At 40.7% G+C, this 26935-nt stretch overlaps 1 protein-coding gene across 1 annotated transcript in view; it reads right to left on the bottom strand.

Annotated features, from left to right (window-relative positions):
* Positions 1-26935, bottom strand: part of LOC137644463 (4-hydroxybutyrate coenzyme A transferase) — a 321602-nt gene that overhangs the window by 156223 nt on the left and 138444 nt on the right. Inside the window, 2 exon segments of the mRNA XM_068377442.1 lie at positions 207-355; positions 16406-16558. Coding sequence (XP_068233543.1) covers positions 207-355; positions 16406-16558 — 302 coding nt within the window.

The following is a 26935-nucleotide window of genomic DNA, read 5'->3' as shown; positions in this document are numbered from 1 at the left end:
TGGTTCAAGTCTCATCTAATGCAGATCATTCTGGGCAGTACAGCATGAGCAACATAAGTCTTGCATGTTCAATAGACACATGATATAAAAGAAATGTGACTATGTAGATTTAACTCATTTTTTTTAATATAAGGCACAATTATTCATAGTTACTGCATTTAAATTACTAAAATAAAAAGAAATTTCACAATTTCTGGATCCCTTACCTGTACCAGAGCTACATCAATTTTGATAATTTCCCGATGAAACAGAATTGGAATTTCTGAGAGGAAAATAGGTACAAAATCTCCTCTGCCTTCATTTACTGTTTGTCTGCAGTTAGACCCAATAAAGAAGGAATTGACCCGAAATATGCCTGAAATGAATTAGTTAATGAAAATTATTGCCAAAGTATTTTTAAAACTGGTGTTTATATATTAACTATCTTGTAATATTTTATATAAAAACAAATCTAATTTCTCATTCAAAAACATAATACAGTATATCATTAACTCTTTTGTTTGGTGGAAAAGAATGCAAGATCCTTTAATCCCTGTTGCAAAATATAATAACTTATTCTTCCCTTGTCTAGTACGCCAATGTGAAGCGAGAATTATTTCTAAACAAGATTATTTTGTGCAAAACCAAAATCTTTAACTCAGACAAAATCTGTGTTTAGTTTGAATGGGTTGGACAAAATAACTGACAGATTTATCTAGGATTCTTTAACATCATGATATCAAAAGTCCTTGTTACGAGTAACATTTGTTATGATTACAGTACAGCTAATTCAATCAAAAATATAATATAGAAAGTTATATAAAAAATTTAAATTATTTCCAACATCCAGCTTCAGAATATGCCACTGGCATCATAATAACAACCATCTTCAGCACAGGCTTCAGAAAAGTACTGATTTTCAGGATCACTAAATATAGAGAGCAATCCACCAATAAATACAGTAATTAACAGTCAAAGGGACCAAATGTCCCCCACAAAATAATTGGTAATCACCAACCATTAAATTATGTGGTTACAAATCTTTCCCTTCCTTCTTATTTGTTGATGATTTTATTAAATCTTCCAGCTACTCGGTTGTCAACCCTTTTTGGTGGTCTTTCAGACGACCAATGACTTCTGCGTGTAAGAGGGCCCCCGGTCCATCACCACCAGGTTACTGTATCTTTTTGTACAGATAGTCTTTTTTACATCTTCATCAATGCCCAGGAAACCTTTAGAATCATTCAGAGCACACACTACAAATTCATCCAACAAACACTGACTTTCAGGTTCTAATTCTTGCATCAGCATTTGTAAAAGTATACCTACTCAGTGTAGAATACCTGTGCTTTCATACCGTTAATAATGTCTTGATCCAAAAACTGCAGCAGCAAGGCTATATTGCACTAAATAAATTTGACTCTTGCTTCGTTTATTTATGGCGATGATGTCTTAAAGATAACTGGGAGCATTTTCTATGTGCAGTAGTACTTTGGACGACAAACATTATCTCTCATAAAAGGGATTTTGACGAAGGAAAAATCTATTTCTGGGGAGAGACCTGTGGCGCCCGGTGAAAAGAGTCCTTCTTATATACCTTTTCTGATAAAACCTTCCAATTATACCAGAGAAAGAAAAAAGCATGGAATGCTGAGGTTACTACCCTCGCGCGAGCACCTTCTGGGTGTCGTGTATAAAGCAAAGGCGCGTGAAAACCACTATTCACAGGTTGTCTTCCATTTAGTTAATTCCTTCGTCAAAGGGATGGGCCGATACAAAGGTCCTAGCCAACCACCAGCGCCATCTGAACAACATCCTTCTGTAATGGTCATGACGGCTTGGAAAGGAAAGGTGGGATCGTGTAAAATAAAGGGGAAGGGTTTCACCGGGCGCCACAGGTCTCTCCCCAGAAATAGATTTTTCCTTCGTCAAAATCCCTTTTCTGGGTCGACCTGTGTCGCAGGGTGAAAATGTACCAGAGAATGCCTTCCAAGCCCAACAATAACAACTAATTTAATGAGGGGAGAGAAACAACACCATGTAAAGAAAATCATAAATAATTAAGGTAAACAAACATGATAACAGGGAAGCCTCCGAGTATCAGAGGAAACATGCTACAAAACTGACATGGCTAAGAATATCCCAACCCTATAACAACGGTAATCAATAATAGCTACAAACATAACCTAATATGTAATAAACTTAGGGCTAACGAACCACCAAGGAAGCGACGTCGTGGTGCGAGTGGCGGGTAGGAGGGAGAAGAAAAGAGATGGATGAAAGGAAGAACAAAAGATCACTGGGGAGAGATAAGGCTCCCAGCTGCAACTGTTGGGTATTTAAGAGCCTGTAAGTTCATTAGATAGTGGCGTTTGAAGACCATAGGAGATTCCCAACCCGTGAACTTTATAAGGTCATCAAAGTCCATCTTCTGGGGGAAATGATCCCGGATTGGCTTGTTAAATGAAGTATAGGATCTATAGCCTAATACCACGTATGGGAATGGTACCTCCTTGTTCTCTGATAAACAAGGGGCCAGACGATCGGGTAGCAGTCGTGGCTAAAAAGGCCCTGAGAGTGGTGACCGGACATAGAGAAGTATCTTGGAGAAGAGGAATAACTTTCCAAGGGGACCACCTATTTTGGGGGTTAACGGCCGAATCATATTGGCGAATTGTCGAGTCCCTTTTGTCTGATTCGATGAAGAAATCGTTTTCCGGTTCAATGTTCGCGTCTCTACGAGCTGCCAACTTCCTGTAGTCTACAAAGTTAGGGTTTTGGCCATCCTTGAGTAATCTGACACAGTGAGTTTGGAATACTCGGGTCAGTTTGAGGAACGGGATCCGGATGGGACGGAGTTTCCACTCGAGGAGGAGAGGAAACCAACTGTTCTTGGGCAGTGAGGTGGTACTAAAGCCACTGCGCCCCGGAAGGAGCGCAGTCGGTGTAAAAGTTTTTAGAAGATTCACTGGGAGAGATAGGGAAATCTTCCTCTAATGGTTCCAATCCCGGGGTAATGCGTCCATGGCATGAGCCCGAGGGTCCAGGATTGGGGTCACATAACAAGGAAGTTTGTGATTGATCTGAGATGTGAATAGATCTACCTGGATGCCTGGAACGAGCCTGAGTATCCACCGGAATGAAATTCTGACTCCAGGGGACTCGTCCTGGATAGTGAGCCCGTTCTCACATCCTGGCCTCCCGCTAGGTGAGGTGCTGACAGGAACCAGTTCTTTTCTGTTGCCCAGGCGAAGAAAGTGACCAGGATCTGATTCAGGTTGGGTGACTTGGATCCTCCCCTGTTTCCGTAGTGTACCTCGTCTGTGCTGTCTGACACTACTCTGATGTGGGTCGACCTCGGAGGAGAGTCTCTCTTCAGGGTCAAGAACACTGCCATGGCTTCGAGAACATTGATATGGGACTGTTTCATGGCTAGTGACCAAGAACCTGAAACATCTGATGTTCGGAGAAATCCCCCCATCCACTTAGAGACACGGCTGAATGGAATGTCACTTGTGGAGGTGGGAATTGTAGAGGAACCGCTTTGGAGAGGTTCTTCGGTTCGGACCATGGGCGTAGTCTCATTTTCCAGACAGAGGGGATCTTCGAGACCTTGTCTTCTTATAGGTACTGTAGCTCTCTTTCTCCAAAATCGATTGATGTCTTGAGTTTGGCTTTTATTAGGAGATCTGTTACTGAAGTGAATTGGAAAAGGCCGAGGATACTTTCTAGGCTCTTTGGACACCTGTTTGTGCTTGAGAAATTCTTGATCTTGGAACCTATTCCTCTTACTTTTGGAAGGGAGAGACAACGTGTGCTTCGAAAGGTCCCACTGAATGGCTAACCATTCTAAGTGGCTTGATGGTCGCAGGCGAGACTTATGGAGATTGACCCGAAATCACAGGTTGTCGAGCAATCGAAGTAATTCCTTCGTAGCTCTGTTGCCTTCTATGGCCGGCCGGGCCCAAATGAGCCAACCAGCCAGATAAGCAATGATCTGTATCTCTTGGTTCCTGAGTTGTTCTAACACTGCCTCTCCCAGTTTCGTGAATATCCTGAGATCAATGTTGAGGCTGAAGGGCATGTCTTGAACACAAAGGCTTTCCTGCTTAGGTGGAAACCCAGATAAGAAGAGAAGTTTCAAGCTATAGGCGCAATCAAATAGCGGTCGGTAAGATCGACAAGAGGTGGTGACGGTCCCACGGGGAAGTAAGGTCCGTACCTGAGAGATAGTCGTTTGATTGCTTTTTCTTGAGTAACCCTGTGGTGTACTCTTTCAGGACGGGAGTGGATTTCTGGGAGAAGGTCACTGGCGGAGGAGGAGGACCTTGAGGCCATTTTCATCTCAAACCGTTAGAGATTATGCTATGATCCCACAGACCGAGTCCAATGGTCACGAAAGTGGTAAAGTCTTCCCTCTACCGGGACCACCGCGTTGGGAGGGAGTGAATCTAGGTCCTTCCCTTCTCCGAGCCCCCTTTTTCCTAGGTCCGCCTTGATGGCGGGACTGTCTTCTACTCCTGTAGCTTCCTCTCTGGTGTCCATGAAAGGAGCCTGAGGGTTCGGATCTAGGGCTGTATGCAGGCAAAACATCCCAACGGGGTTGGGCTGTGTACCTGGGGAATCAGAGAGGTAGACCACCTGATGATGGGGAGTCAGATACAAAAGCGTCGAACCAGAGGAAGGCTGTGATGACGAGTGGGAAACCGACTATCGATTCCTGTCTGATAGAGGTCTCAGACAGAACATACTTCCCACAACTGACCCGATCAGACCAACAAACGTGTAGGCCGAACTGGAAGGGCAGAGCCTGGAATTATCGTACCCCCCAGGCTGACAACATCCTGGTCCAGACAGATCGGGCCTGCCCTTTAGGAAATAATACCGTTACCTTCGGTACCTTGTCTAAGCTAACCAAGGCAATCTCTTTCAATCGAACGAATCCGTTGAATGGAAATTCTAGTACCTGGGAGTAAAATCTAGGTCCCCCAGAGGGAGGACGTCTATGCCCTCCAGATTTATGGTACCACCTATATCCGAGTTCCTGAACGGCACTGACTCACCACCATACCTTAGAGCTGCGTCATAGCCCCTTGGTTTTCCCTAGAATGTGTTGCTTTTAGCCGTCACAGTTTATGCAGGGTAACATGAACATCAGGATCCTTTAAGGGTCCTAGGTCGGTGACGTAGGTAATTGCAAAGCTGAAGGCTCAAAACTCATCCCCACATACCTGCCCGTCCATGGGGTCGTCGTCCAGCCTTAGAGAGGACACTCCGAGGAGATAGGGACCTCTAGATGGAGCATTCCTTCCCAACCTCGATACCCAAGGGCGGAGAGCCTCTCTTGCAGGCCAGAGAGAATCATCATCATCCTGATGGGAACCATGCAGGCGAACCTTCTGTAACACAATGGGGACATAAGTCTGGATGTTCCTTGAACTTTGGTTAGCGATCCTATTCACAGGCTGGGATCAGCTGTATAACTCTTAAAAAGCAATTTTAAAGAAAAATCATTTAATGTACTATCTTCTGGGGTATAGTGCGACACTTGTATTCATGAAATGTGACACTGTTGGCGCATTCGCCACTGGGTGGAAATTTATTTCTATATGAACACTATGTTGTATGGATATTTATCCATATCTAGACATAGTTAGAATTGAATATGCATAAACATAGGCATAATTAATGTATTTCTATTTGAACACTATGTGTATGGATATTTAGCCATATTTAGACATAGTTAGGATTGAATATGCATAAATATAGGCATAATTAATTTAATTCTATTTGAACACGATGTTGTATGGATATTTATCCATATTTATACATAGTTAGAATTAAATACATGCATAAATATAGGCATAGTTACGTTCATAAATATTTTTTTTTTTTTTTTGTTAAATCCTTCCCTTTACAGGTAAAACAAAAGATTGGCCACCCGTGGTCTGAGTGATCTCTGACTGTACCGGAGCTCCGGTAGTAGCTTTACCTAGCGAATTAAGCATATGCTAAACTACTGTTTAAAAACAGAGCAATGACCAATGTCTTAGTATTGTGATGTCATAACACGGGATGCGATTGCTTATTTTCATCTTTCCAGGTCTGCAAGTCCTTAGCCTGGTAAATATCGTCCACCTGAATTAAGTCCCCAGCAGAAAAAAAAAAGCCATAAAATACTAATCAGGTGATGTATCCATGTTTTGAACTAGGGCACCTGCTTAACAATTTTGCGGTGGATGTAGTTCCTACTAAGAATATTCTTCCAAAACAACCTAGCCTTGAGGAAAACAAATATCTGCCTCAAGTTGTTGCCTCCCTTCTTAATAATTTATTCTAGTTCAAGAGTGGCGACCACAGCCTTGTTGGCAGATGCTGTTTCTCTAGAAATCTTTATTTTTCTAAGGCCATATATATTTAGCCATCTTTTAGCCATCTTCAATTTGTTGTAAACAACTTGGTTTTCTATTCAGTACTTCATCACTGCTAAACTGTTCTAATAATGTTAAGGCTTGGCATCATACATGCCTATCAATGTGAATTCTCCTCTTTTAATGTTTTCATTCCATCTACAGTACAGTATTGAATACCTTTTCTGTTTTCTCTAAAATGCTATCACATATCTTTGTCCGATAGTTAAGGACTTGTTAGGCCAATATGTCCAGCACATACTGTGTTTTTCTTGAAAATTTATCAAATTAAATTTTTGTTCTTGCCAAACAGACAGCTTAACTCTAGCATACAAATTTGTTTTTCTTTATCAAATATAGAATTTTACCCTACAGCCTACTTCATTAATGACAAATGACAAAAATTCTCATGCATGGCATCAAACCCCAATTCCTTAGAAATATTCTGCATAGATGCTGGAAATATGGGAGATGTGAATAAAGGGATGATTCAATAGGGAAAAAAGGTACCCATTGCTTACATGACATGTAACAACATGAGGGTTAGCACTCAATTAATCCAACACCTCGTCAACTCAAGATAAGTGGATATGAGAATAACGTGGCACTACTGTATTAATACCGGTACATGAAATTACTGTACATAGATAAACTGATTGTGTTGACTACAGAGTATTGTGCATCCTTATTCAAATGGTTAATCTAGCAATTATGTGAAAGAACCTACAAAACGATAACTTTGGAAGTAATTTGTACTTTTCCTAACAATACAAACCTGTGGCTATTCAATAAGGATTATCTTTTGGCAAAGCTGGAAGACTTGTCATTAAGAAATTAATGTGAGGTGGCAACCACCAACCACTAGTTAGTGGGGGTGGAGGGGGATTGTTGGCTACCTTTCTCACTCACACAGAGAAACGACTTCACTTCTTGATTGCAGGCAGAACTTACGGGGGATAGGTGATGTTGGAACAATTTGTACAAATAGCAACAGGTTTGTATCATTAGGAAATATATAAATTACTTCAAAAATTTGTCATTTGTTCCGACACTAAACAAGCCTTACGATATTTAATAAGGATGACTCACCAATTAAAAGGGTGGAAGTTCGACCATTGGCCTGGCCATTGACTCGGGTTTTTACCCATACAATATTGGACTATATCCAGGAAAAAACCTTGATACCTGGCTAAAAGGACAACAATCACACCAGAAAAAGAGAAGTTAATTAAAAAGCAATAGTTTGTATGCCCAAGTCTATTGAGGATGTAGAAAACAGAAACGTCCGTTCTCCTCAAGCTAAAAGAAAAAAGTGACGTAGTTTTACTGGCGTGTGAGTGAGAAGGGTAGCTGGCAACCCCCCTGCTACCCCTCTCCATTAATGTCTTAATGGCTAGTCTTCCAGCTTCGCCGAAAGATAATCACTATTAAATAGCGTAAGGTTTGTTTAGTGTCAGAGCAAATATTGTTTCTGGAAAATAATATTTGAGGGTGAAGTATCAATTCTTGCTGTGAGAGAAGAGTATGGGATCCTGAGGATCCATGCCTATAAAATAAGGATAAAAAAATTAAATGAAAGCCTGAAAGTTGGAAGCTTCCATATCTACAACCAAAAACTGCTGTTGGTGTTTGGAGCAAGTTAAAAAAAGGTTTAAAAATAAATCTATGACGAAGGGCAATGAAAATTACCATAATACTTCTGTTTACAGTTAGTAGAAATACAGTAGTAGAGTTACATAAGCTTAAAACCAATGTAGATGATGTATTTGTAAGTCATTGTGTTCTTGATTTTCTATCTACCTAAAGAAAAACAAACACAAGCTAATTTTTATTTAAAAATCAAACAAAATATTTTATTAAAAAATCTTTGACAGTCTCTAAAACACACAAGCATGAAGGAAGTGTGAAATCACAAATTTTAAAAGTAATTTGTATTTTTCCAACTATACTAACCTGAGTCAATTAATATGGGTATGCTTTTAGTTTAGCCAGAACTTTGGCTGTTAAAATATATACCAAGGTGTCAGTAATTAATGACGGGACGCCTCACCGCCCCAAAGCCAGTATGCTGAGTAGCCACTTTGACCTTCACTTAAGGCTTGCGGGATGGTTGAGGCGGGATATGAACCTTAAAGGACACCAGTTTGTATATTTAGGAAAAATGCAAACTACTTTTAAAATTTGTGATTTGTTCCTACATGAACAAAACCCTTGTCCTTTAATAGGACACTCATCCTTAGAGGGAAGGAAGTCCCTGTAGCCATATTGCCTGGTTTAAAATCCTGGGATGTCAATACACTTGGATCTGAAAGATGTACGGAAGTGTTGATTCCTACCACCTTGAGAAAGATTCTCATGGGTTGGGCTTGGTTTCACTCTGTTGACAGACAGTCGAGGAAGCACCTATATCCTTGGTAGGATATGTCACAATGTAGAACCATTTAGGAGTAATGTATCCTACATCCTTCCCCTCATAAGGAGGATGGGGAGATACTTCTATAACTGACAAGTATACAGTAGAACAGATGCTCGTAATGGAAGCTCACCCACATCATCGTCCAAGCCAATAATGGAACAACTGCTGCGCCCCAAGAAAAAAAAAAGTGCCAGACACTACACCTCTAATCCTAGACCAACAGCATAATCATTAAAGTAGAGAACCTTCTGGTCCCATAAAGAGCTAGGTAAGCAATACAACCTGCTGAACAGCTACCATAGGTCTAAATGAAAATATATCTACAGACTTGTGAGTATACTACCATGGATAGTGGTTAAAAACTCAGGTCTTTAGCACTTGCATCACTGACAGGTTCTTCCTGAAGGCTAAGGTAGAAAAGACATTTTTTCTTCGTATAATTGCGTCTGGGGTGATCCCCTCGTGGAAGCGAGTGTCCCATTGTTCCCCTGAAGCAAGAACAAAACATCATTTCAATTTCTCACTCTTTCCGTACTGAAGGAAGAGTCATAGTGTCTTCCTCCAAAAAAGTGGAAGGGAAGTCATTCTTGCCCCACTAGTTGCCTTTGTAGAGAGAAGAGGAAGAAAGATTGAAGTCATGGCTCCTTGGATGCTAGGTCCTTGCCATGAACTGCTGAATCAAAGAGATGGATATCATCTTCTACCCTTCAGAATGATTAGCGACACTGGAAAATATATTGTATGCTGTTTTCTACTCGCTTTGCAAGATTCAATTAAGAGATCTGAGGGACTATGACTACCCCTGTTTCTAATAATTTCTCCTGAAGAGTCCAGGTCTAAATCTAAGTTTAACACTTGGAATGGATATTGAGCAGTGTCTATACCCCAGAAATTGGGGAGCTTTTCCCAATAAAGGAAGAGAAATAAAAAACTAATCTGAGTACCATTTGACCTGTGGTTGATAAGGAACAATCAGGATCTTTCTAAATCTTGATGTATTCTACTGACTGTTGAGTAATTGAAGAGACGAGGAAAGAGGGGCAGAAAATCTAGGTGTCTAGGATTCCTGGAGAAGTTAGAATGCTTATTCGAATGTTGTCGACAGTCTGTGATGGGGGAATCCCAAAGGTTTCTTATCTTACTGCATGGCAAACAGGACGAGTGATGATTAGAAACTAAGACTTTTTACCGCGCAATGATGTAGAGACAGCCAAAAACTGATGAGCTAGCAGGTGAGGGCAGACGAAGGAAGGATAGAGCTACCTCCCATAGATGGGACACACTTTCCTGGGAAGGAAACACTTTCCTGATTTCTGTGTCTATGTCCATACCAAGATAAGTCAAGTCTTCATGTGGATTTTAATACAGTCTTCTTTTGATTTACCACGACCCCCCAGATTCTGAAAAAACAAAAAAATCCTGTCTCATTTGAGGAAAGTGATCTCCTCAGATTTGGCCAGAATCAGTCAATCATCCAGATACAAAGGAGATTAATACCACTGGCGTGCGTCCGGCAAACATTTCTACGGGCCGACCAAGGGAAAGAAGAGTTGGCTGTAATACACTACGAACGAACGAACGAAACGAACGTCCGGCAAACCTGAAGTAAAAATTCTTGTGAAGACTTAAGAGGCTGTCGACAGGCAAAAGCAGAGTATTGTGCTTTGAATTGGAATGCTGTACTATACTCTGCTGGCTGCTACTACCATCTGTAGGTACATCCTGGAAGACAGATGAATTGTGATTTGGAAGTACAGTACACATCCTTTAAGTCAGTGGTGATCATGAAGTCCGAGGGCCTGATTACTTGCCTGACTATTAATGCTGTCTCCATTTTGAACAGAGTTTATAGCACAAACCCGTTCAAGACTGAGAAGTTGATGATTGGTTTCTAACCTCCAGAAGCCTTCTTTACAAGAAAGAGTACTGTAGAAGCCTGGGGAGTAGCCGTTGACCTCTCGGACACTCTTCTCCAACATAGCCCAGACTTCTGCCTGTAGGGACAGATCCTTCAGAGACCCTCGACAATATGATGGTGATATCGGCGATGGAGGAGTTACCGGAGGGAGAGAGTTGATGAACAGGTACACAGACCTAAGGCCCTCCAATCTCCAAATTTCCTTCCTCCATTCCTCTGTGGCTGCTTATACCGCCTCCATAGGGAAGAATGAAGGGCCCTCGATGGATAAATTTTGCAAATTTAATCCCTATCAGTGGGCGATACATTTGTGGAATCTTGAACGGCATCTCGCCGCTTCAACACACAGTTGGCCCATTGGTTGGCTGCCTGGTGCATTAGGAACTTCAGAGATCTAGCCTCCGTATGGACAGTATCCTTAAGGGATCTCTTCTTGCCTGTGTCAGTCAAGTCCTCCGTGTCGGATAAATAGCCAAAAGCTACCAGTAGTGTAGTCAATACAAGAGTTTGCCTGCATGGTGGCCATTATTATTACTATTATTATTACCTGCTAAGCTACAACCCTAGTTGGAAAAGCAGAATGCTATAAGACTAAGGGCTCCAACAGGGAAAATAGTCAAGTGGGGAAAGGGAATAAGGAAATAAACTACAAAGAGAAGTTTAATAACAATAAAAACTTAAAATAAATCTTTCATATAGCAACTGTAAAAACTTCACAATAACAAGAAGAAGAGAAATAAGATAGAATAGTGCGCCCGAGTGTATCCTCAAGCAAGATATCTCTAATCCAAGATAGTGGAAGACCATGGTACAGAGGATATGGCACTACCCAAGACTAAAGCATAATGGTTTGATTTTGGACTGTCCTTCTCCTAAAAGAGCTGCTTAACATAGCTAAAGCATCTCTTCTACCCTTACCAAGAGAAAAGTAGCCACTGAACAATTACAGTGCAGTAGTTGAGCTCCTGAAAAATGAAGAATTGTTTGGTAATTTAAGTGTCGTCAAGTGTACGAGGAAAGAGGAGAATGTATAAAGATCAGGCCAGACTATTTTATGTATGTGTTGGAAAAGATGAAATGAGCCGTAATCAGAGAGAGGGATCCAATGTAGCACTGTCTGACCAGTCAAAGGATCCAAAAACTCTCTAATGGTTGTACCTCAATGGATGACTGGTGCCTTAGCCAACCAAGTGTGGCTTCCATCCCTGAAGTCTCTGCCGCTAAAAAGGAGATTAAAGATGCTGGCACCCCTAGCATCAGGGTCAACACCGCTGGATCCAAACAGCGAGGGGAAGGATGGGCTTCCTGAGTCCTGTAGTATTTCTTTTGCCTGGAAAAAGGTGCAGGAATCAGACAGGAAGACTTTCCCGCTCTCAGAGTCCTTTTCCCCGGAGACTTGAGCATTAATCTTGTCTACAGCTTCCTTAGCCCAGACTGACCATAGATCTAGATGGAGCCTAGGCCTGCTAGAAGTACGGCAGACAGTCGATGACCACTTTTCTGATATTTGGGAAGAAACGACAAAGAATCCTCAAATCCATAGACCCTCCAGATCCACTGAAGGACTTAGAGAAAGGTTGAATCCGATTCACCCTCCTCGTGTTTGGACGTTTAAGTCCAGCCATTTGCGAAAGAACCCCTTCGGAATCTTCCGAGTCGTAATCAAGATCATCCCTCTCAACGATTGCTGAGGATCAATCACAAAAGGGGTCATCTTTAATGTTCCTCCCCAACACTCTGACAGAATACTGATAAGCAGAAAGAATGGAGTCCCTAAAAAATCCCTCAATTGGGAGACATAAATCCACTTCAGCATACAGTACTAAGATGCTTAGGGCCTGACAATTTCTTGGGGCCTGACAATTTGGGAACTGTTTTCTAGGGCTTACTTTGTTTCTGTCAGGTGTGACTGCCATAGGAGAAAGGTGACTCCTGGCCCTCTTGAGTGGTGGAGAGTGGTCAGAGTCAAATCCAAATAGGAGAGATTATAGTTCTCAACTAGAATAATTTCTCTACGAAAGAGAGACCCTCTATGGGTTCTTGCGTGAGTATCTACTCAAGGAGGCCTAACCTGGACCCTATTCTCGATTCGCTTTCTGGAGTGAATGCTGATGTGTACTAACTGCCTGTCTACATTCATGGGATCGAACTACGGATCCAGCCTGGACAATCTGGGTTCAGATACAAGAGATCCAATTGGCAAAGGTTGACTAATCCACCTTGAAAACTGGCCTCCTGAAGGTGGAGGTTTTAATGATTGAACCCAAGACAAATGCCTGGAATGCTCCAACTTAACCCTTTTACCCCCGGGGTATTTGGAAATTTCCAACCCTTAACCCCCAGGGGGTTATTTTTTTCCCAGCACATTTTGCAGTATATTTTTTTTAAATTGCTCTAACAGCCTTAATTTTTGTCATAGAGAGGTCAGGTTGGTGTCATTCTCTTGGAAAATGCCTGAATTTTCTCAAAAAATTATCAAAAAATATAAAAAACTAATTTTTATACCATTTTTTTGCAAGGACGTACCGGTACGTCCATGGGGGTAAAGGGATGGCTTTTGTGAAACGTACCAGTACGTCCTTTGGGGGTAAAAGGGTTAACATACAGTAGTTGGAAGATGAACATACAAAATGTTCTGTAAGAAATCTTGAAAGTTTCTCGGTTTTTCTAAGTCAGGAATAGCGGAATACTCTAATCAATGTCTACGTGACTTGTTCTGCTGGCCAAAAAGTGCTTGGAATACATTGGAGAAATGCATCTAGTACATTCAGAAATCACACACCTAGAGTGATCAGATGTGACGCGCCTAGTACACTCTGGGGTGACGCGTCTTTTGCGCTCAGAGGAATTGTGTCTAGCTTGTTCTAAGGTGACTCATCTCATGCTCTCTAGTGCATTCTGGAGTGATGCATCTAGCAGGTTCTGGAGCTACGCACGTTCATAAGATGTCCTATGAAGAACCCTGGATGCATGCGTAGAGCACTCAGGGGAAGCACATTTACAAAAAATTCTGGAAGATGGAGAATCTTATCTGGATGGTCTCTTGTTAGAGGAGTGTCTGGATGAGGAGCACTGGGTGAGGCATGTCCAGAAACTGAGCATCCAGAGGTTGAGGAATGTCAAGAAGCAGCACGCAAAGGTGAAGAACCAACAGCAGAAGTACGTCTAGAAGATGTTCATCCAGGGATGAAGAAGTGTCAGGTTGAGGCACGATAAGGCACGATCCTGGAGAAGAAGTAGTCGGTGATGCACATGTTTAAGATGTGTGCAGAGGTGAAGCATGTCTACACAAGTAGTTCAGGAATCTCACCTGGAATACGAGGGATGTTGGGGTAAGGCGTCTCCAGGAAAACCGTTGGAAGACAAGGCACATCTGGAAGAGGCTCGCTTAGAGAGAAACATGCTGGGGTGAGGCCCGTAGGGGTGAGATGCCCTTAGGTCTTCTTCAATTTTCAGGAAGACCCCAAAGACAGAGAATACCTTTTAGCCATTGCCTTTCACCTCCTGCCCTATCTCTCCCACTGGGATGATGGCCATTCCCAACACTCATCATAAGGTGAGGATTGTGAACATGCATGCCCTCGGTATGATGGGCATGTCAAATGAGAATTCACTTCAACTGCATTCATGAAAGTGCTGCGGTTCTTTGGAGACATTCCAGGGCGTTTCCGCATTTCTGCAGGTACAGTATTCCTTCGCCATATTGCGACTCATGTTTTACTGCCTCAGTTCATTGCGGGTTTGTAAATATACATATGTTTTTATTCTCGTGTATTTTCTGCTAAATTGTGCAAAACCCGTGAGATACACAAAATAACATTTAGAAATAATTTGTATTTTTCCTAGCAATACAAACCTAGAACTCTTTACTATGGAGGATTTATTTCAGCGAAGCTGAAACTAACTGATAAGCTTTTTGTCAGGGTGTAACTACCCACCGCTAGTTAGCTAGGCTAGCCTCCCCCACTCATACCAGCACTAGCGACTAACCGTCACTTTTGCAATTATGGCAGGACTTTCCAGGGGTAGGTGCTAGTGGGTACAGTATATGAAAAGAGCTCAAGGTTTGTACATACATACATACATATACCAAGGCACTTCCCCCAATTTTGGGGGGTAACCGACATCAACAAATGAAACAAAAACAAAAAGGGGACCTCTACTCTCTACGTTCCTCCCAGCCTAACAAGGGACTCAACTGAGTTCAGCTGGTACTGCTAGGGTGCCACAGCCCACACTCCCCCGTTATCCACCACAGATGAAGCTTCATAATGCTGAATCCCCTACTGCTGCTACCTCCGCGGTCATCTAAGGCATCAGAGGCAGCAGCAGGGCCTACCGGAACTGCGTCACAATCGCTCGCCATTCATTCCTATTTCTAGCATGCTCTCTTGCCTCTCTCACATCTATCCTCCTATCACCCAGAGCTTCCTTCACTCCATCCATCCAACCAAACCTCAAGGTTTGTATTGCTAGGAAAAATACTAATTATTTCCAAATTTGTTATTTGTTATGGCATTAAATTACAAACCTTCCGCTTTTTACTATGGGGACTTGCCTTTAGGTGGGCGGAAGTCAGCCAACCAACTGGCTAGTAACTGTCCCAAAGTGTCCTCTTGTGCTCCGTACAGGTTGGCCTCAAGGGACCCCTGCATCTCATTATCCTCATAGGATGACGGCCTGAGCAAAAAGTGCTGGAAATTAAGTTTCTATAAGTATTGGGATTAGTATGTATTTGGGAAGAACCCTTTACTAAATCACAATTTACTCAACTCCTCCCTGACAGTAGGATGGGGACATAAATATATGCACATACAGTATATCAGGTTGCCCAAAGAGAGTGCCAAAGAGAGTGGTACTCCTTTGAAGAAAGAAGAGTTCCTCGGATGCCTCGCCCAAAAAGAGGGGAACATGAAGTAGAAAGTGGCCAGTCCCTCCCACATTCACCCTAGACTTACTCATAAGTAACATCTGCCCTTGACCTTCTGCAACTTGTCCAACAAGAGAGCTGAGGTGAATTAAACACTGTTTTGAGCAGCCACCACAGGACCTATAGAGAATGTGTCCAGGTTCCTGTGGATTATGTCTTGCAGGTAGTGGGCTATGAACGTTGTTTGACATTTCCACCTGCCCGCTTGTAACACCTGCATCACAGAAAAATTCTTCCGTAATGCCAGGGAAGTACTTATTCGCCTGGCATCATGTGCACGGGGGCATCTATCAGACGGCAAGCTGTGTGAAATTAGTGCCCTTTTTATTACTCGCCTGATCCATGAGGAGGTAAAGTTCTTTGTGACTCCTCTTAGTCCTCCCCATGCTAACGAAGAGTCTATTAATCTGGGGTGGAGCTCCTTTTGTTCTTTTTACCACATTCCTAGTCAGAAAGAACATCCCTTACCACTGACGGCTGATACCTAAGTACAGTAAGTTGTCAGTGAGCCAATGGGGAGCGGTTGCCTCCCTACTACCCTACTACCGGTGAGTAACTACCTGTCAGTCGTTAATACTTAGTTATAAATTTTTAATTGCCGTATTCCCAGCTTCGCTGTTATTGATTGTTCTCCTAAATAAAGGGTGATGGTTTGTATTTGTGTAGGAACAAACACCTCTTTTACAGTATCACTCACTGTTCTAATTAAAAACCTCACAAATTGTTCAGCAATACAAAAATTAAAAGATTACCTTCACAATCTGGCTGAGCATACAAGGCTGGTCCCTCTGTGTGTATATGACAAACATTTACATTCTGAAGCTGATTGCTTTTGCCATGTTCAGTCATGGCTTTAACAAGTTTGAGAGGAGTAGCAGCAGCACCATGAACAAATACAACATCACCTGAAAAAATAAGATGAAGTACATACAGTAACGAATCAAAAGCCAATTACAAACTTCCTATACTCAAAAGGTACAGTACAGTACACCTACAGTATAGTTAGGTGGCAGATATATGACAAATTTAAAGTAATTTGCATTTTTCCCAATGATACAAACCTTGAGCTCTTTATTAGGGAATATACTTTTGGCGAAGCTGGAAGACTAGCTATAGGAATTTTAGCAAGTTGTAACTACCCCACCGCTAGTTGAAGGGGGTAGGGGGAGTAGTACCAACTACCTTGCTCACACACACACCGGTGTTGTCTCGCCACTTTTGATTGCAGGTAGGACTTGCAGGGGGATAGGAGATGGCGGGCCAAATTACAATAAAGAGCTCAAGGTTTGTATCATTAGGAAAAATACAAATTACTTTAAATTTGTCATTTGTTCCGACACTAAATACAAACCCTTTCGCTCTTTAAAAGCAAAGACTCACCCTTTAGGTGGGTGCAAGTCCTAACCAAATGGCTGGTTTTCGACCTGGGGTTTATCATGTACGTGCTCTGCACATTTAAGGGAAAGAACCATGACACCTTGCTAAACTCTACGTGCAATAGCACGCTTTAACGGCCTGGCCAATCTGTATAATTGTGTGATACTAGCCGTGTGACTAGTCAAGCTAAGAATTCTCAGAAACATATGAATCTTTGAACCAACCATAGACGCTATCCAAACCCACCTTGCCAGGGTGTATGGGGATGTAACAAGTATTATTTCTGTACCAGGTTACACAAGGGAAATGGTTTTACCAGCAGACAGAGGAGGCCAGCTGATAGAGGATCACTGATGCTGTTCCCCAAGAGAGAGGAAGATGAAATAAAGAAAGAGCTAGTCATTCTTAACCATTCATCCCTGACACAATCCCGGGTAATCTCTGCCCTCCACCATCTGCTACTTGTCCATAAAGGAGCCTGAGGTGTTCAGAAAACTTGTTGTGCAGCTATCACAGGGTCAATGGAGAACGCCTCCATGTTCCTGTGGGTCACGTCTTGCAGGTAGTGGACGGTGAAGGTTGTCTGATGCGTCCACGCACCAGCTTTAAGACCAGTATCACAGAGTATTTTTCTTGAATGTTAGGGACGTACCTATGCCCCTGAAGTCATGAGCCCTGGGTCGTCTCGTCTGTGAAGGAGTGGGATTCCAAGCAGAAATTATGTTCTTGATGATCCTCCTCTTGACCTTCCCCGTGCTGACACTTGGGGGCGAGCGGCTGCGGTACTTTGTTAAACCTTTCCATTGCTGGCTCGGATCTTTGCCTCTTCTTGCCGGGAAAGTCCCAGCCTGTTTATTAGCGGAATAGACACCCCGAGAGAAGTCTCTCTACTGATGTCCGAGACTGCAAGAGCATCCCCGGCTTGGACTACAGTATGCTTGTGGCAAAACTGAGAGGTGTTGGACAGACCTCCAATTTGCATCGTGTATGAATCGTCTCATTTTCCAAAAGAAGACCGAGGAATCTTCCACTAGATGCCGGAGGATCTACTGATCCATGTATTCTGAATGTAAAGCAGGCCTGTGTGATCAGGAAAAGGTGCCAGCCTCTTGGAGAACATGTTTAAGCCAAAGAAGAAGTGGGCATCTTTGCCTAATATTATCTTGGAGATTTGAGCGTCCTGCTGAGGCCTGAAGTTACTCAAGCTTTGCCGAGTGTTACCTCAGAGGCAGGGTGAAGACAAAAGAAAATGGTGTGGGCATCTCAAAAGCTGATAGACAGAGATACTGAATGCTGGATTGACCCCGGGATAGGTACTATTTCAAGTAACTGGTGACCGAAGAGACTTTGAATACTTTTGGCTTTAAAATACTCCAAAGCTATACAAATCACCTGAAGGGGCCCGGCCGGTATCCCAATATATGGGGGTATAGGAAGAAAAACAAAATCCTGAAAAAATTTACTGAGCTTCATATGGCAATGGAAAATGGGTATACAAAATATTTTGTCTAAATTCCTCTTACTTTCATAGTTATAGGGTAATTAGTAAAAGTAACTTGATAAACCAAAAACTGTCCCCTACAAGAAAATGCAGTTTTTCTTTTGTTATTGTAAATTTTAGATAATCTTTACATTTTAATGTTAAACAAATTGGGACCAATGGTATCTGTATGGATTAAATGAGTCACAAGATGATGTATTACACAGCAATTACACCCTTCGGCCTTTAGTCGTAGCACAAACCTCATATAGAGTACACGTTTGAGTTTGACCTCTGACATTCACTTATTTTACGTCTGTTTTTCTCGGTTTCAGCAAGATTTTAATCATGCTAAAGAGTAAAAGACAATTTTAACATCTCGCTAACATAAGGAAGAAAATTCACTCTAATAAGAGTTCAGAAGTGGGTAATATCGCCAAAATTAGCAGTTAGTGACAGAGAGATGATGGAGCGACCGTCTCGCCTAAAGAAGCAAGATATTGAGTAATGGGATCTTCATTTATGAATAAATTGTGATAAATAACTTTATTTTGGTTTATTAATATCCAAAATGGAACATAAAATTCATAATAATCACGATTAATTAATATTGCATTTGTAAAAATACAAAGAAAAACTTTGAATGCCTGTATCTCAAAACGATACTTGATCTTCAAATTCTATCTTCTCCCTTAGTTTTAAAGATGAAGCATTGAAATTTTACAAATAACTTAGAAAGACATTATAAAACAATCAAATGTTGCCTTTTCCACAATTTTTTATTCACATCTTTTTTCTTAATTTTTTCCTCTGATTTTTAGGGTTTATATTTTTACCATAATGAAAAAATTCATATCTAGAAAAAAACTGACTTTTAGGAAAAATACTCTTTATTTGATTGGAGGTCTACATCAAGTCTATATAGGGCAGTAATCCCAGATCTTAATATTAATTATCATGGGAGGAGGTAGAATTTGAAAAATACTCACTTTCAGGATAAATCACCCTGGCGTCGCAAAACCGAAGGTCAGAGGTAAAAATCCTATGCAATTTGGAGATGACCTAAGTCACCTTATTAAGTGGTATGAATGTCAAAATCCTGTCCTTAAAAATGGCATTAGCCAGCCAGACCCCTGAAGACCTTTAGTGTCATACCAAGACAACACATGGACTTCCAGAAGGTCAGGGCATCATAGTTGGGCGAGAGATAAAGAGGTAAGAGTAACTGTGCTCAAACAATCAATCATAGTTGGGCGAGAGATAAAGAGGTGAGAGTAACTGTGCTCAAACAATCAAAGACAAAAGTCCCAGAGGTTACGACAGCGGATTTATGCATCAGTAAAGAAGGTCGTTGGGCCATGTTCACCGTCTCTTTCCAACCGGGAACAGGCCCATAAGACAAACTGTAGGTATCCCTAAAGGTGTGATGCTGCAAAACCTGGAATTCCCCTGCTAGATACCTCGTCCTCTCAAGGCCTAAATGCCTTGGTAGCTCATGGATATGGCCTCCAGCTTGGAAACGAGAAGCTGGAAATGAGAAGCTTGAAGTGGTGTCTTCTTTACCATAATCTGGATTACCCCCAGAGGACCGCCAAAGTCGATAAGCTCCGACTCGGGGCTCAGACAAGGCTGAAGTATGAAAAAGGGAACAACAGAGTAAAGAGCCCACAGCTACTCCGTTTGGTTCTGTTAACCCCTTTCTTTGCCTGAGATATTGGCTTAGCCCATCGGAGGTACCACTAGTGGACTTTTCCCCCTGTTTTTTCAGGGTCGTTAGCCTCGAAAGAGCTACAAATCCTTGAGTCTCCTCCTGAGAATAGGTGCCGCAGGGGAACAAAGTTAAAAGGCTTCTCACACTACTCCTCAAAGAGAAAAGTGTGAACGAGGAGCAACCTACCATCAGAATCCCTAAAGGCCGAAGTACTGACGTCCTTTAAAAGAAGCTGACTTAAGATTACAAAGAGTCCAAGGAACGTCCCTGTGCAGGAGAGGGACTAAAGCAGGGCTTTTCATCCTTGACAGTAGCACCTGTAGGCCTCCTTTTGCATGGATGACTACTTGAAGCAAAGGATTTGGTCCTTGAACCTCACACCTCTATACAGTACTTCCCATACAGGAAGGATTTGGTGTATCGGTACTTTTTTCATAAAACCATGCAGAGGAAGCTGAAGAATTTCTAAAAGAACTCTCCAGGTCAGTCATCATGCGCAAGTCCTATGCAGGATACGAAGTAGCAGAATGGCAATCAACACATGCTCGGAGATAAATTCCTCTGCGATATACACTCTCTGAGTGAGATGAGAAGGGTTGAAAACTTTCCCTCTATAACTAGAAGATCCAGGTTTGGGATCTATGTGAATTGTTCTCCAATTGGCAGTAGGCTGTGGAGGTTCAGTTGTCCTTCCTTCTAATCTAAGGAGGACTCTTCTGGTGGTCCTAGGACCCTCGGAGGAAGAAAACAAAATCCAGTCGCTAGATGTGACTGGCCATCCTTCATTATCACATCTAAGAAGCGCACCTCTTACATCTTTCTCAGTAAGCAAACTTCATAACGAGAGGAGACGACTAAGCAAACATGCAATGACAGTTGCTTTGTATCCTGTGAGGAGCATATTATCATTATTACAAGCCATGATACAACCCTACTTGGAAAAGCAGGATGCTATAAGCCCAAGGGCTCCAGCAGGAATACATAGCACAGCGAGGAAAGGAAACAAGAAAATAAACAAACTACAAGAGAAGTAATGAACAATCAAAATAAGATATCTTAACCCTGGATAGGTACGATGGGTCGTTTGCGACCCCGAGCGTCAAAAAAAAACAGGTTTTTCTCACGTGACTCACCCCCGTGACTGAATTTGTGGGTGATCGACCTGCAGGAGGTGTCTCCCCTACACGCTCTAGTAGTGTCCAGATGTGCATTGCTGTAGCTGTACTCTTTCCCCGATTTCTGAGACGCGTCGGGGTCGAGCGCGACCGAGTTTACCCTTCTAAGGTAGTTTGCATAATTATCAAAGTTATTACGTATTATGAAATTGTCGTAGAATGGTGCAACTTGTATAGGTTATCAGTTGTGGAAAGTCTTGGTGGATTGTTTGGCTACCATGTGCATGATTTTTTTTTTAGTTAAAATGTCGTTCATCACCACGAGGACCATTTTACCGCGAGTGCCCCTTTTTCATTTTTTTTCATTTTTTTGCCAAGTCATTTTTCCGTAAGATATTGCCAAATAGGGTCGTAAAACTTTTGCTTGTTTAGTGTTGGAAAGTGTGTCTAGATGATCTGGCTACCCATGCATGACTTTGTTTTTGTCAGATACGACGTAGTTATTGGTATATTGGGTATTTAACTGCGGTTACCAATTTCTGTTTTTTTTCAATATTTGTAAAAATTACTACGTAGTAAGGAATTGCCGTATATTATTCATTTTTTTTTTCATGTTTATGTGTTAGAAAGTGTGCCTTGATGGTTGGGCTAACACGTGCATGTCTTTTTTTTTATCTGAGATGCCGTATATTAGAATGTCGGGCATTTTACCGCGAGTGTCCCTTTTTCCTTTTTTTTCATTTTTTTGCCAAGTCATTTTTCCGTAAGATATTGCGAAATAGTGTCGTAAAACTTTTGCTTTTTTAGTGTTGGAAAGTGTGTCTAGATGATCTGGCTACCCATGCATGATTTTGTTTTTGTCAGATACGACGTAGTTATTGGTATATTGGGTATTTAACTGCGGTTGCCAATTTCTGTTTTTTTTCAATATTTGTAAAAATTTACTACGTAGTAAGGAATTGCCGTATATTATTGATTTTTTTTTCATGTTTATGTGTTAGAAAGTGTGCCTTGATGGTTGGGCTAACACGTGCATGTCTTTTTTTTTTATCTGAGATGCCGTATATTAGAATGTTGGGCATTTTTCCGCGAGTGCCCCTTTTTATTTGTTTTGCATTTTTTTGCTTAGTCATGTTACCGTAAGGAATTGGCAAGTAGTGTCGCAAAACTTATATTTTTATAGTGTTGGAAAGTGTTTCTAGATGATCTGGCTACCCATGCCTATTTTTTTTTTAGCCAGATATGGCGTATATATAAGTATGTGTTCGATTTTCCTGTGATTGCCATTTTTTCGTTTTTTCCCATTTCTTTCAAAATTACTACGTACTAAGGAACTATCACAGAGTAATATTTCATTTATATGTTTATTTGTCGGAAAATGTGCCTTGATGGTTTGCCTAGCACGTGGCTGAAATTTTTTTTTTTCTGAAATGCCGTATATTAGAATGGCCATTTTTCCACGAGTGCCCCTTTTTATTTGTTTTACATTTTTTTGCTTAGTCATGTTACCGTAAGGAATTGGCAAGTAGTGTCACAAAACTTATAATTTTATAGTGTTGGAAAGTGTTTCTAGATGATCTGGCTACCCATGCCTATCTTCTTTTTTTTAGCCAGATATGGCGTATATATAGGTATGTGTTCGATTTTCCTGTGATTGCCATTTTTTCGTTTTTTCCCATTTCTTTCAAAATTACTACGTACTAAGGAACTATCACAGAGTAATTATTCATTTAGATGTTTATTTGTCGGAAAATGTGCCTTGATGGTTTGCCTAGCACGTGGCTGAATTTTTTTTTTCTGAAATGCCGTATATTAGAATGTTAGCCATTTTTCCGCGAGTGCCCCTTTTTATTTGTTTTGCATTTTTTTGCTTAGTCATGTTACTGTAAGGAATTGGCAAGTAGTGTCGCAAAACTTATATTTTTATAGTGTTGGAAAGTGTTTCTAGATGATCTGGCTACCCATGCCTATCTTTTTTTTAGCCAGATATGGCGTATATATAGGTATGTGTTCGATTTTCCGGTGATTGCCATTTTTTCGTTTTTTCCCAATTCTTTCAAAATTACTACGTACTAAGGAACTATCACAGAGTAATGATTCCTCTAGATGTTATTTGTCGGAAAATTTTGTTTACTTTTTTTTTGATTGAATATCATCAAATTTTTTTAGCTAAAATATTATATTGTTTTACATTTTTTTTTTTTTTCGATTTTATTTCCCTTCAAAAAAATTTTTTTGGGTCAGAATTTTAATTTTATAGTCGTAAAATAATCGACAATTATCCAGCAACCCACCATACAATTTTTATGCATATCCAATAATAATTAGATTAGTAAATAACACCTTGAAATTGACATACCCTTCCTACATTTCAAGTGGCAGATTAGGGAGTCTGAGTCAGTGTGGTTGGCGGCCATTTTGTGGACATATCCGAAGCGTAAGCTGCCCTATCTATATATATTCTTGTTCCCTATAGAATTTGTGATATTTTGGTATATTTTACCTGCATAAATATCATATTATATATTAAATATATGTATTTTTTTTACGAAATTTCTAAGTACTCAAAAAATTACCTTTAGATATGGCCCCTGATATAAATGTAATTTACAAAATAATGAAGATTTTTTTTACATATTTCTATTTTAGGATAACATATGTTTATTCCCTAAAAAAATTAGCCACTTCCTATTTCATTTGGGTACCCAAAAAAATTCATGAAATTTGGACAAATTTTTTTGGCCAAAAAAAGTTACCCTTTTTTTCTCATTTCAGATCTTCACCTCCATGGGTCTGACTTCATCCAAAATACATCAAGATGTGTCCTAAACATTCAAGAATCAATTCCTAAAAGGATTTGTGTATATATGTATAAACTTTTTTTTTATGAATTTTTATGTCAGGTCTTTTTTTTCTACTTAATTTTTTAAAATATTTATAATAAATAGTTTTTCTGCAGATGAGTAGTATTTAGCTTTACAGTTGTTTTAAGCATTCATTGAAGTTTTTTTTGGCAAAAGAAAAAAGGAGGTTACTGCAAAAACTGATTTTTCAAGAATTTTTTTTGGCGTCGGGGTCGTTCGCGTCCGAGTATACCCTTAAAGGGGTGTCCGAGGAGCGTACCTATCCAGGGTTAAGAACAGTAACATTAAATTGGATCTTTCATATACAAACTATAAAAACTTGAAAACAACAAGAGGAAGAGAAACAAGATAGAGTAGCATGCCCAAGTGTACCCACAAGCAGAACTCCCCCCCAAGACAAAGACTATGGCCACTGCCCATGACTAGAGAACAAGGGTTTGATTTTTTAGTGTCTTTCTTGAAGAGCCACTTACAATAGCTACAGAGTTTCTTCCATGCTTACCAAGAGGAAAGTAGCTAATGAACAATTACATTGCAGTAGTTAACCCCTTGAGCAGAGAAGAACTGTTTGGTAATCTCAGTGTTGTCATGAGTATGAGGACAGAGGAGAAGTTAGAGAATAGGCCAGACTATTTGGTGTATGTGTAGGCAAAAAAAAGAGCTATAACCAGAGAGGGGGATCCAATGTAGTAGTCTGGCCATACAAAGGAACCAAAAGAGGTGCACCTAAGAGGTGTGTCTGGAAATGTGCCCTTGCACAAGAAGAGTATAAAGCGCCTCTAGTAGTAGCACATCTGAAGTCACATGTCTAGAACACTATGCATCTCTGGGAGATGCGAGTGTAGGCAGGATCGAGTTTGGTGCCACACGAGTTTGCAAGAAGCGTGGCTGCTGACGAGGGGCATCTAGCGAGGCTTGGGAAAGACCTTAGAAGAGCATATCTAGGAGAAGCGCGACCAGGCAGAGCGGGCCCAGGAGCGCAATCAGATGGAATGTGCCCAGGAGCACACCCAGGAGGAGGGCGACAGTGCTGGGTGTAGAGGTTCTCCCTCTGACGGTGCCTATGCAGGAAACTACAAAGACACCTGGGATATATATATATATATATATATATATATATATATATATATATATATATATATATATATATACATACATACATATATATACATATATACATATACATACATATACATATATATACATAAGTGGAACCTCTACACACGAACGTATCTACATCCGAATTTTCCAACATCCGAAGTAAAATTCGAGCAAATTTTTTACTCTACACCCGAATTTTATTTCGACACACGAAGTAAACATTACGCCATTGAGCGTCGAGTGCTCAGTTCTCTATTCTTGTGTGTATCGTGTGGTTGTCTTCTGTTTGGTCTGTTATTAACAGTGCTTGTTTTCTTCCTTTTCTCACATTTCCTTTTTGATTTTATCTATAATCATGGTGCCTAAGAAGCCAAATTTCAGTACAGGAAGAAGGCAATTCTTTCATTAGAATTGAAGCAAGTAATTATAGAAAAACATGAGAGCAGTGTGCATGTGAGTGATACTGTATGGCTAAACAATATGGCTGGAATAGGCCTATGATCTCGAGGATCATCAAGCTGAAGGCAGCCATTAAAGCAAATAACCATCAAAGGGGATCACCATTATTACAAGACATCGTAGCAATACCCTGGAAGAGATAGAACGCCTTTTGTTGATAGGGATAAAGGACAAAGAGATTGTTGGCAACGATCATTTGTGAGAAGGGCCAGCGTGATGAACAGAAAGAAAGAAAAAAGTGAAGCAAAGAAAACCATGATAGCATTAACAAGCTCTTTTAAATAAGACTTCTCTCTTTTTCTGTGTCTCTCTAAATATAGCATTAACATGTTCTTTAAATAAAATCTCTCTCTCTCTCTCTCTCTCTCTCTCTCTCTCTCTCTCTCTCTCTCTCTCTCTCTCTCTCTCTCTCTCGTTCTTCTTCGCTGTTATAGTGTTAGATACGTCTATTATTTTTTTTCCGAGAGAGAGAGAGAGATTAAACAAAAATGTGTTTAGAGTACATATGATTTTTAACAGCGTCAACTAGTTGAAAAACAATTAAATGTAACTATGAAAGTAATAACAGCTAATCTGAATTCCTTTATTAACTAAAACAAATATTGATACAAACACACTCGTGTGCGTATGCACAAACACACACACACAGGTGCAAAAATTGCTACGCAGTAAGAGAGACGGTCGGGGAGGAGGTAGAGATGGTGACTGCGATAACATAACCGTAACTCGTCACTGAAAGTGATGAAAATAAAAAATCAAAAGAAAAAAGATGTAAAAAATATGAAATATAAAAATAGAAAAAAAAATAATTAAGCTAAGTTAGATTAAAATTTCCGTAGTGTAAGTTACGGTATGTTATCGCAGTCACCATCTCTACCTCCTCGCCGATCGTGTCTCCTCGTGCGTGTGTGTGTTTGCGCATACGCACACGAGTGAGTTTGTATCAATATTTGTTTTAGTTAATAAAGGAATTCAGATTCGCTGATATTGTTTTTTATTAACTGTCTTTCAACTCGTTAACGCTGTTAAAAATCATATGTACACAACACATTTTTGTTTAATCTCTCATTTTTGTTTAATCTCTCTCTCTCTCTCTCTCTCTCTCTCTCTCTCTCTCTCTCTCTCTCTCTCTCTCTCTCTCAGAAAAAATTAATAGACGTCTCTACGCTAACAGT

This window comes from Palaemon carinicauda, chromosome 1, assembly GCF_036898095.1.
Source record: "Palaemon carinicauda isolate YSFRI2023 chromosome 1, ASM3689809v2, whole genome shotgun sequence".
Classification (NCBI taxonomy): domain Eukaryota; kingdom Metazoa; phylum Arthropoda; class Malacostraca; order Decapoda; family Palaemonidae; genus Palaemon; species Palaemon carinicauda.
The sequence above is the reverse complement of the archived record's forward strand: the minus strand, read 5'-3'. Positions and strand labels throughout refer to the sequence as shown.